We start from the raw sequence: 12,109 nt of genomic DNA, 5'->3' as shown, positions 1-12,109 counted from the left end.
AGGCATCAAATATCAGTGCATCGTCACACCCCTCGGCATGGGATATTGACAGAAAAGGCACCCCTTAACATCTTGAGATGCACCGGAGTTTCAACTAACTCCAATGTTAATCCGTCAGTAGCAATACTTTTGATGCTGAGGGCAACTGACATAGCATAAAGAGCCAGAAAGTCCACATAAGGTGGGAGGTGCATGGGTTAAACAAAACCAGACTTCTGTCCAGGAGACCACAATTTGTGTCCCACGTGACACCAAAAGTCAGTGCTGTCTTAATGTAAAGCTATGTAATTTACATATGGTTGTCGCACACTGACACACAAACATGCTTAGTATAACCCATAACATGGTCTTTTTTCGAAAATATAACCAAGTAGTTTTGTTGCCAAAACCTAACTGCAGCTGTTTCACAACATTAATCACGTATTACAGTGTGTTTCAGCTGTGTATCATGTAAATGCACTTAAGTGCTGCTACTATCAGACACCGAGGGGTGGGACAATGTGTTGGTATTTAATGGCATCTGGTCTATTTTTCTGTTTATGAACGACTTAAAGGACCTATCATATGATATAACGGTGGTTGTGTCAAAGCAACAACTAATTTGTAAATGCATTTAACATTTTTATCTGACCACATGTAGCCATGATTTGGATGTGTTTTTCAGAGGCTGATTTATTTATTTATTTTTTGGGAATGTTTTCCTGTGAAAGTCACAGAGAGTTCTCATCCTTGAAACACTCTCTTGTAAGAGTGAGACATGAAATACTTCCATTAAAGGTCTAGTATGTAGGATTTGGGGGGATATTTGAAGAAACACAATATAATACCATAAGTATGTTTTAGTTACTGTATAATCACCTGAAAAAAAGACTCATTGTGTTTTCGTGACCTTAGAATGAGCCATTTATATCTACACAGGGAGCAGGTCCTCATTTTTGAAGACCGCCATGTTTCAAGAGTAGCCAAGAACAGACAAATTAAAGTGTGTTTCCAGATAGGGGCGTTCACATTTTCATGTTTTTGCATCGGCCACCATAGTTAGAAACCTATCTGTAACGAGCAGCATAAAAATAAATAAATAAATAAAAAACACACACATTTGTAATGTTAAACTGCTTTATTCAGTGCTTTTTTAATCACCTGTTTGTTTTGGAGAGGAAGAGACCTCTGTGGATAATTTGGCTCCCTGTAAAACCTCCTGCATAAACACTGGAGGAATTCTAACCAGGAGAAGTGTCAGCTGGTTGCAACCTGCCATCCTCACCACTGGATGCCACTGGATCCCATATCTTATACACTAGACCTTTAAATGCAAATCCCACATTTAAAGTCACATTACTGATACTCCACTGTGAGGCTTTTTGAATTGGCCAGAATGATTTTCTCTGGCAGTTAGCATTTTTCAGTCTTTTTGAGCTCCTCATGGAGGCACTCAGTGATAGCCGGAGCCAGTGTTCTTCCCATTCAAAAATAATTCATGTTGTGAATATGCAAATTTCCGATCCTTGAATATAATATGACTCCAGATATATTTTCTAATATGCAGGCCAATAGTAACACCTGGTCATGTTAAGCATGAATTTCATTGCATTTTCATTATATTTCCATACATTTATTGTATTTTACATTATGAAATGAAACCTGAAATTCTGATGGATTCAAATCTTTATAAACAAGATGCCAATGCTGAGGGAGCTGGAACAACAGCAGTGACAGCAGCCTTTGTGCAGAGACTGTTAGCTGAAATGCACATAAAACCACAAGTTCAAGTGCTCAACTGTCACTGAATTTCACTTGAATTTTAAAACAGCACCCTGCTTTGTTTTGGGGTAAGCACTGACTGGCCAGCCACATCACTGCAACACAAGACAGAAGAAAGGAGCAGGACACAGTGCTACTTTCCAGCCACAAGTCAAAGTGGCTCAGCTTGGCATGTCAAATCTGGACACCAAGAAAGTTATTTATTTATTTTTTTTTAATTTAAAAAGGAAACCCGTAAACATTTTGCCTTAAAAATTTGCAATGAATGTCAGGTACAAATGTCTGCATGTAGAGTTAAGCGTTCAATATGCCTGAAACAAACTATGTCACAATCAGAGGTGGGCTGTAAATGCTGCAGCTATAGACTCCTTTGACTGCCTCCACAGCGCCTCTCCATGAACTCTGCATCTTTTGTGTTTCTGTGGTCTCTCTCAATGCAATGAATCGTTCAAATGGGGATAAAAGCAAACACTTTCAGACAGTCTCTCCTCTAAGGCATTGGTGTTTTCTGTCACAGAAAAGGTGATAAATAAAGAGAAGTGGAGAGAGACGTTCTTATCCTGGCACATGGCCACCACCTAATTGCTGCTACTTGAAAGTTACAAAAAATGTTGGGCTGTATCAGAAAGACAATTTTAAGTGGTCTTAGATGACAACAAGCACTTTATTTCAAGCATACTGAGACTCCCTGAGGGCAAGTCACTGTGATTGATGAAACATAACTGTGTCGTAATTAATTAGACACCCTTCATAAAAGGTTTATAAGTTACTAATTTACTAATACCAATTATTTTGACTAATAAGTATGTTAAATAATAATGTGTCTGAATTCAATTCAATTAGTTCAATGAACTCGTTTAAATTCTTAAAATTACATAAATTCTGCAGGTACGCCCAGGTGTGAAAACTGAGATTTACAGTGAGCTCAGACAAACTTTCCTTTTTCAGATGATGAATGTGACACAACTTCTGCACAGACGTTCAGCACAGTGAAGCTCAAACATTACAGTGAAGGAACTTTTGGGTTGCCAGGATGTGAAAAATCTGTCTATTGTGAAGTAATGCAGTTATGAATAGGCTATTGGTAACCAATAAAGATGTGGCTAGTGTATTGTAGCAATCTTCATGGCACACACTATTTATAGTCACATCTTAAAGTGGCTAATATTAACAAAAAGCTAGCTAATTAGTTAGCTAACATTTAGCTACATTAGGAAGAGTTAGCCGAATTTCAGATCAGCAACTTCAACCAGATTTGCTTCTCCTTTATTCCTGTGGTAATGTTAAAGGCCAGATTACTTGGTTGCTGACATATTTATAAGATGATATGAATTATCATTTGTCAGGAAAGATCAAGGGTAATGTCCCTCTGTGCATTGCAGTGACCATGGGGATGCAAATGTGATGTTAAAACGGGGCTAAGGCATTGATCAAAAGCGTGTATATGTTTTTGGACCAAATACAATCTTTGGAGGATGTTCAAGCAACCTGTTCTCACTCGAAAGACATCGAATATCACCATTTGGTCAGTGACTTCCATCGTCAGACACCGACGAAAAAGCTATCCTTTCACACTGGCATAATACCAGGTGCGGTTAGTGTCAGGAAGAAAAAGAACTAACTTAACCTAACTTTCCACAGTAAAGAGAGGGTATCGTTAGGTCAGCACCATGGTCTGTAGTCAGTAATAAATACATAGAAAGTGCAACATTACTGTACTGATCCCCAGCAGGGGAATAGAAGACATGTACCCAACAGTGCTCGAGCTACATTGCCTCATAGTCTCGTCATTCTCTGTCTCCATTTCTCCCTTTTTTATTGAGACCAGAGCTCCAATTTGTGTCATTTTGCCTCATTCATAAAAGTTAACATCATAATTGTATCCTTCTACCGCATAATGTAATCTTTGCTGTTGTCTTTGTGAAGCTATATTGCCTGACGCCGAGAAACTTGAGCTGCTACACCTGGTGCAAATTTGCAAATTCTAGTATAACAAGGAAATGACCCACCCTACACTCCCTATGATTGGCAAGCACTTGTTGCCTTTGTTGGTTGAATTGGTTAGGTTTAGGCGAGAGGAGTGAGATTGGTGAGGGTTAGGGTTAAGAATGTCAGGGTAAGCCAGTCAGAGGCAGAATAAGACAGAGTAAGGAGGGTCATTCCTTTGCTGTCCTAGGATTGGCAAAGTTGTGCATCTCTCTAAGTGGAACTGGCATCACCATGTTTCCTTTTATCAAACTTGTCTGACTTAGTACAGTATCAGTATCAGTACAGCTGAGGCAGGCTTTTCCTATTTAATCCTACCACTTGACTTGCAGGTTACAACATGTGTCAAAAACAAATGTCTGTGTGTTAACTTAGTGCAGCAGCAGTGCAGCCCGACTGTCTGTGTGTCTGAGGGTAAAGTTTCCTCTTGACGCCCAGGATGATAAAAATCCACCGCTCACATATTTCACTAGTGTTGCTAAGTGGGTGATCTATCACGCCTGAGTTATGCAATATCACACACACACAGGAGAGGGAGAAATCATAACAGTGATGGTGACGGTGATGCAAGAGATAAAGGAGCAGTCCGCGTATTACAGCATGGCAGCAGGCCGACAGGCGGTGACAGCCAGGAGAGAGAGAGATTACTGAAACACACACACACACACACACAGTCTCTCCCTCGCACACACATACAGGCACTCAGAAGGTGAGATATGTCTCCCAGCATAGAGATGTACTCTGCTGTAATCTCTTTGTCTACAAGATACACTTAGATGGATGGTTACAGGAGCGAGGGTGCATTGCAGTGAATGCTGTACGTCCCAGTCCTCAGTCTGGTAAACCCAGTAGCATATTTGAAATGATATGATATCAGCTTGATAATTAGTTTATATATTTGTTTAATTCTATATTTGTTGGTTTTAACCTTTTCAAGGATGGTTTCGATTTTTTTCATGTTTTTTTCAATACAATTCTCACCTGCCATATAAAGAGTTACTGGCTTCTGTGGTCACACATCATCTCCATACTAGCTGTGATCCCTTCCTGACCAGATTACACTGTAACATATGATTTATCCACAGACTGTGTTATGTAAAAAGATACATTCTGCAGTTGAGCAGAAGCTGATAAAATGCCTTGGCAGTCTGAACATGAAGTCGAGTATCTTCATCCTAGGTGATGTTCAAAGGTTTTTAGAGCATTTAAAGTGCAAGAAAACTTGTGGTTTTGTAGAGATTATTATTATGCTGTGCAATCACATCTTTTAGAGACTTGGGATGCTCAGAAATTCACTAAATTGGCATACACTTCAGAACTGGTAAAAATTGCAAAGTTCTGCAGTGATTGGGTTTGGGTATGGCCAGGTGGTCTCCAAAACTGCCCCAAAACACACATCAGGGTTGGGATAATGTTCTTTTGACATTCATGACATTTGAGTGGATCATTTGGAGCATAGTGATTTTTTTTCATCTGACAGGAAGTCAGCCATCAGCCATTTCATGCTTTAAATTTTGTTTCACAGACATGTTTTCAGAATTTAGGATGCACAAAAACCGACAAAACTTTGTTCCCATCTTTAAACTAGTAATTATTTCAATCTGTTGGTCCAATTGGGCTTGAGTCTGGTACTTCGACTCTGTAGTGGCCTCCAGTTATATTCAACCTTTGTGACAATGCAAAAAATATACAGCGATTGTGTTCACGCGTGTTTAGCAGGCTCCATAATACTTCCTAAAGTGTGGAAGACCTCAGTTGGGACAAAGTTACCCTAATATTAACAAAGTTTAGAATGCACGTTTTTCTTAAAATTTCTGACATATTTGTCATTAATATTTTTTATTATTAATTCATTATTATTTAATTTGCCCACCAGAAGTTGGCCATCTTGTATTTCATGTGTTTTTCGTGTCTTTTAAGCAAACTTTTTTGTACTTCTTCTAGAAGGTGTATCAGATTTGGATGTTACAATCACAATACCTTGATAATGAAAAATTGGTAATATTTTGAGTTTTTGTGAAATGTTAATGCTGTAGTGTGGCGGCCATTTTATGTGTTTTGCCATAAAACAGGAAGCTGATGTAATTTGAGTGTACATTGTCCAGTCTGCCCCAAATTTCTAATCCTTGATAGGGGTTGTGCCCGAAGACATGTATGTGCCAATATTGAGTTGTGGTCATAGCGCCACCAACTGGCAAAAGGAAATGACATGTTTTCTGCTTTAACAAACCCCTTGAGAATTAATCTGATTAACTTCAGATTTGGTCAATACAATTTTAAGACCAAAAATATTTAAAGTTGGAAACAGTGGACTAGAAACAGATGTTATGGTGTGTGTCTCAAACACTTCAGAAACCACACATAAGAGCCACACTCTGGATCTTCTTTGAAGTGAACAGCTGATACTGGTCAGTCCTCAGGTTTTAGATGTCTCTGTTGGACATTTCATTATAACAGAAAGTCTGCAACAGTGGTTGAGAATCCTAGGGATGATATTAAATGTATATATTTGAAATAGGACTTTTTTTGAGTTCATCAAAGGTGCCTTGGCTCAGTGGAGTTTCCCATGGTTCTATACTGGGGCCACTGCTGTTTTCTGTCTACATGTTGCCATTGATGCATATAATAAGCAAACATAATATTGAATTTAACTTTTATGCATATGTTTTCTTTGGATTGTTTTAATATTCTGTGACTTGATCGCCTACCTGACCCAGAAAATATGACAGTTCATGTTACCACAATTTGAAGATCCTTTGTATCTTCACTAAACTGAACTATAAAAGATAAAATATTTCAGGAACCTGTTATATGTGCATTTGCCTCACTGCATAGCTGCCTAAGACAAACGGAACTGTCAACAGACTTGAGTCAGCACAAACCTCTACTGACTGATCTACAATGAGGCAAAACACCATGTCAGTTTTAGTTACAGCATAACATTTTACTAAACAATTTTAAAACATGCCAGGGACCTAGCCCCGAATACTTTTGGACTCTAGCCTTTTCGTGGTCCAAAGGACTACTTTTCAGATGATGATGCCTTTATGTAGGACCCCTAAACAGATGTGCCTTAGAAAATTAAGTTAGCCTGACCACTTTTTGATTCCCTTTTGAAGATACATTTGCTTTAATATCTACTAAAATAAATAAGTAAAGAGACTGTTCATTAGATATAATTTTAAATGTGAAATATATTGGTTTTACTTTGTTTTGAATCAATATTTTTTATTATGTATTTTATTGTATTTGCTGTATTTGTAGATGTAGTAGTGGAGTTAGTAATATACTTCTCTGTTGCATATTCTTGATATTGACTGCATAATTTCAATGAGTGATATCACACCTGCTGCTCAGTAAAATGGAATTCACTAAGACAACAAAGTGGTAATGATGTGTCTTTTAGGCAGGAAATGGAGTTGTTATCTCCTTTTTGTGCCTATTGGTTGCCACGGGAACTAATCTACAGAGTTTAAAATGCGTGCTCACATGCATAGACCTTAGGTGAGTTTGCCTCAGTGCAGTTTTGTATGTTCTATCATTACCACACAAAGGGACCCATATTGCCTGTGTGGACAATTAGGCTGCCTTTACTACATTGATCAAACATAAGTATGTAATCATCAGTCAGAGACACAGTGAATGTCAGTGGGTCTCTGAATTATTCCCATGGATGTGCTAAGCAATATAATATTTGAGCTGGCCCATAAGAAGTGTGGAATTAAAAAGACAAAAAAACAAAAGAAGCAATCAGAGAGCACCAATGGAAGTTCAGCCTCTTTAGTCTGGGTTTGGACTTACTCTTAAGGATGTGTTACTTTCAGTTTAAAAGTTCCTCATTTAGCTTGAAAAAAAGGTCTATCTCATGCATTTATGAATGCACCATAAATGTGTGGTAAAGGGTGGAAAAGGAGACAATTTATCGAATTTGAATATATTTGTTCTCATTTCACTACCACAATGATGGAGTGGCAGATAGCAATGGAGCTTGGTGGACATTCAGCAGGGTTTATTAAACTATAGCTCACTGTTATGATGGTCAGGAAAGTATTTACTCAGGTTTGTTTCACAATAGACAGCATTATGTAATAGGCCATTATACTGATGATGTTTACTATGTTGCCGGTATCAGCCAATGTGCATATTGCAAATATCAGATTTTTTAATACAGTCGACTTAGTTACAGAAAGTCGAATAATAGCCTAATAATATTAATCCTTATTATTATTATTATTATCATTATTATTATTATTATTATTATCATTGATATTATTATTATTATTATTATTACAAGAAAAAATACAAACCATAAACCGGTCTTGAATCTGTACCCTAAAACACACAAACATGCATACACACACTATCTCCATCTCCCTCTCTCTCTCCCTCTCTCCCTCTCTCTCTCTCTCTCTCTCTCTTTCTCAGTCTGACACTCATAAACACACACACACACACACACACACACACACACACAGAGAGACCATGCCTGTCACACTGAGCCAGTCATCCTGTAATGGCTGCCACTGCTCATTGTTCACATCCTGCTTTGTCTTCAGCGCCATTTTGACTCTGCAGGAGGAGGAGCAGCTAGTTAGCATCATATCCACACACACACCAATGTCAGGGAGTTAGCCATGCTAACTCGGGGTTTGGTCCACACTCACCCCACAGGCTTAACTATGGCAGAGAATTTGCAATGCTGGGCTACTGTTGGCCTCCATACTAATAAACTACATACATAGAGAGTGATGTGCTACACTGTTAGCTCTGGGTCACATACAGTCAGTAGGCTACAAGGCTACATTGTTACTCTGCTATCCCCACATGGTGAACGACTGCTGGTGGAGACCCATGCTATTAGCTTCTGCCCAGAGGCAGAGGGCTACACATGCTAAGCTAATGTGTGATGGGGGAAAACAATGACCCTACTGTGGCCTCAGACTGTTTCTCCTCTTTTTATCTGCTCTGGAAAAGATCTCAGTCTGCAGGGTTATCTCTGTGTAAACACATGTTGAACCATTCTGAGCCATACCAGGCTATATCAGGCTATACAATATGTTTGTTTTATACCGTGGCAGAACTAGACAGAGCCATGCATTTAAACTTGAAATCTGCGAGCAGTTCAAATTATGAGCCAAAATTAAAATATATATATTACAAGATTAGAATACAATAAAATAACACATATTTAATTATAAGGACAAACTGTGGGCTAACTTAATAATTAGGGGCAAAAATAACAAAACAGAAAAGTATGTGCTTATGGTTAATTGCAATGTGTATTATGGAAATTATATATAGTATAAAAATACAAAAATATTGTTTATTAGTAGAAGTAACAGCAACCAGATTATTGTCAGAATTTTAATAGTTCTACTACTAAAATGCTATTGAATGCTCCTTTCGTTTTTTTTTTTTGTTTTTTTTTTTATTTATTATTTTAATATTGCACTGTATTATTAGAGGTAAATGTATTAGTTATATTTACTGCATTCCATGTCTCAACATAATTACTATGTGGATATTCAGGTCCCCTTGCATTCATATAGCCTAAAATAAAACGACATAGGCCACATCGTAAATGTTTGTGTGTTTTTATTATTATTATTATTCCACTATGAAAATATATGTACAATAAATAATTTGGATTTTCACTATTAAAGAATCTCAATAAATAAACTAGGGTCTAAAACTCGGGTCATCAGCAGGGCTTCTCTCTCTCTCTCTCTCTCGTCTTGTCTCGCTCAGAGAGAGAAAATGATGAAAGTTGAGATTTTCTAAAAGCAGTCCAGCTATCTGCGCCTAGACTCCGTGAACAGTTCCTGAGAAGTTATTAAGGATCCATGAAGCTGCACCAGAATGCACTAGAGGAAATAAATCCACACATACTGAAAAGGGTTAATCATTTTAACGAAAACGGCCGAAAAACAAGAAAGGCAATAAATACCTGAACAAGGGGAGAGAAAAAATCCACAACGTTTCGATCGTGGAAAAAGCAAAAACTATTTCCCTTCGATGTTTGAAATAAAAATAAAAATAAAATGAAATTAGACGCATCTCTCTTAAACTACATTATAGCCGCAAAATAAAACCAGCAAGAAGAGGAAAATATATATTTATAAACGAACATAATTTTCAGAATTGTTTCAGGAATGTTGCTGAAAGAAGCTTTTATGCTTTTGAAACAACAGAGTCCTCGCCGAGTCTCCTCCGCTCGATTGTTCATCCACACAGGCCTGTCCGTCCACTCCTTCTTTATTCGTCTTTTTCTTTCACATCTGCAGCCGGCCTCAGAAGTTGAGGTGCTGCAGGTCTATGGTGCACAGTGTGCTTGTGAACAGGTCGAAGTCCTCCTCGGAGAAATCCACCGGACTGTCCAGGGAACTCTGCAGGCTGGGTGACAGGCAGGCGTCCCCGGCAAAGAAGGTCAGATCGGGGAGCGCCGATGAGGAGGCGGCAGGAGGAGCAGAGGAGGAGGCTGAGGTGATGGAGGAGTCTTGCTGCTCTGAGAATGACGGATCGGCCGCCGCTGCTGCTGCGGGCCCGGCCTCGTTGAGCTGCATCAGGCCCGTGTTATCAGCGGAGTTCGTCGCGGGGAACGCCGGCGGGGAGTGGTGCGCCGCAGCAGAGTCAGAGGAGCCAGATGCTCCTGGTAGCGGTGGGCGTTCGGGACGGCTCAATCGGCCTCCCTTCTCCGGCGTGGGTTGTGCATTATCCCCACTGTCATTAGCGTAGGCGTTGGCCGAAGATGGATTGCAGCTCCCCGCCTCGCCGTCCGATGTAGCCTCCCCTGTGCCAGACGCTTCCAACGGCTGGCTTGAGTACGGGGATGAGGCATCGGCGCCTTCGAGCGGCTCAAACCCGCCCGGGTCGCCGGATTCGTGGCCTCCTCCGCCACCGCCGTCCCGGTGGTGCGTAGTCTGTCGCTTGTGTTTCATGCGCCGGTTCTGGAACCAAACTTTAACCTGCCGCTCGGTCAGATCCAAAAGGGCGGCGATCTCCACCCTCCTGGGCCGGCAGAGGTACTTGTTGAAGTGGAACTCCTTCTCCAGCTCCAGCAGCTGTGTGTTCGTGTAGGCGGTGCGCAGCCGGCGGGACCCGGCTCCTCCACTATCAAGACTCGCCTGGCTCGGGTCTGCAGGGACACAAAGACAAATAAAAGGGGAGAAAAATGATGTGGTTGATTTATTGTGCACAAGCTATTCTCATTTTTTATTTTAATTTTATATTTCGTTTAAACTTGGAATTGTAATCTATTTCATAAGAGCCCTGTAAAACCTCTACAATTTTATTGCGTTCAAGATTTCCAGCCAAGAAATAAGCTGCTTCAGCATCGAGCAGAATTCCCCTCGGCTCTTCTGTCTGTAATAAAACAGTAATAAAACACAAAAAGTGTCGTAAAAAATACTCCTTCCAATTACAGTAGCAGCCAAAGCCATAACTGTAAGAGCGGACCAATTTGCTGCTGGTAAAAATAATAATAATAAAGCAAAGAAAAGGCAGATAAAGACAGATGATCATAATGTCAAAGAGTGTTTCTCTCTTCCAATGCAGCCTGCTGTGAGAGGCTGCGGCGTGTGATCAGAGAAATGCAAAGAGAGAAAAATAAATAAATCATGGGATAGGGAGGAAATGTGCAGGGATATGTGGGAATGTCGATGTGAAACCAATGTGGCGGCATCTGTCAGGAACATAACTAACACCATGAATGGCTTTATGAATGAGATCAGAAAAAGCAGGAAATTGGAACACGAGGAAACAAGAAATACCATTAAAATGAATGGGGTGGGATTTTGTGTGTTTGGAGAAGCGAGGAAAGAAAAACTTAAAAAAAAATGCATTGATTGTTATGAAGGCCACTATAAAAGACAGAAATGTCCTAAACCAAGAAAATCTGATTGTGTGCAGTCTGTATCCTGTGTGGATGTAGCTTATACCCCTCCCCCCAACCCCCACCCAAACATATTTTGTCCGGGTGCTTTGCCTCGCCATTATACGTATATCCTACCTCCATCCAATATGGCTACCATCTCAGTTGTGTTATGAATATATAATGCCAGGGTGATGCTGCTGCTGCTGATTCCAAATCACACCACCCAATGAACAGAATGATACAAGCAGCAGCAGCAGCAGCAGCAGCAATCATCTGCAGGATGCAGATAAAATAAAAAATAAGCCCTCTGTGCGTCTTTACGCACGATAAATAATTATATATGGACAGAATGCATTTTGGAAATTTGGGCAATAGATGCTACAGAACTAACAGGTACTGAGGGGAGGTTTACACTTAATTCTACACAGTGATCCTATAAATGACTTAAAATGTGCGTAATATGTTAATAGGTGCATATTTAAATGCATG

At 39.8% G+C, this 12,109-nt stretch overlaps 1 protein-coding gene across 2 annotated transcripts in view; it reads right to left on the bottom strand.

Annotated features, from left to right (window-relative positions):
• Positions 1 to 892: 892 nt before the first annotated feature.
• hoxb3a (homeobox B3a) overlaps positions 893 to 12,109 on the bottom strand; it is a 113,250-nt gene continuing 102,033 nt past the window's right edge. The window contains exon 2 of one of the 2 annotated variants that reach the window (XM_050068236.1): positions 893 to 10,882. In XM_050068236.1, the coding sequence (XP_049924193.1) occupies positions 10,038 to 10,882 (845 nt within the window). In that variant the 3' untranslated portion in view covers positions 893 to 10,037. The remainder of the gene's footprint in view (positions 10,883 to 12,109) is intronic. The other variant, XM_050068227.1, reaches the window with a different exon arrangement.

The sequence above is a fragment of the Epinephelus moara genome, chromosome 18, assembly GCF_006386435.1.
Source record: "Epinephelus moara isolate mb chromosome 18, YSFRI_EMoa_1.0, whole genome shotgun sequence".
Lineage (NCBI taxonomy): Eukaryota > Metazoa > Chordata > Actinopteri > Perciformes > Serranidae > Epinephelus > Epinephelus moara.
Note: the sequence above shows the minus strand (reverse complement) of the source record. Positions and strands in the feature narration are given on the sequence as shown.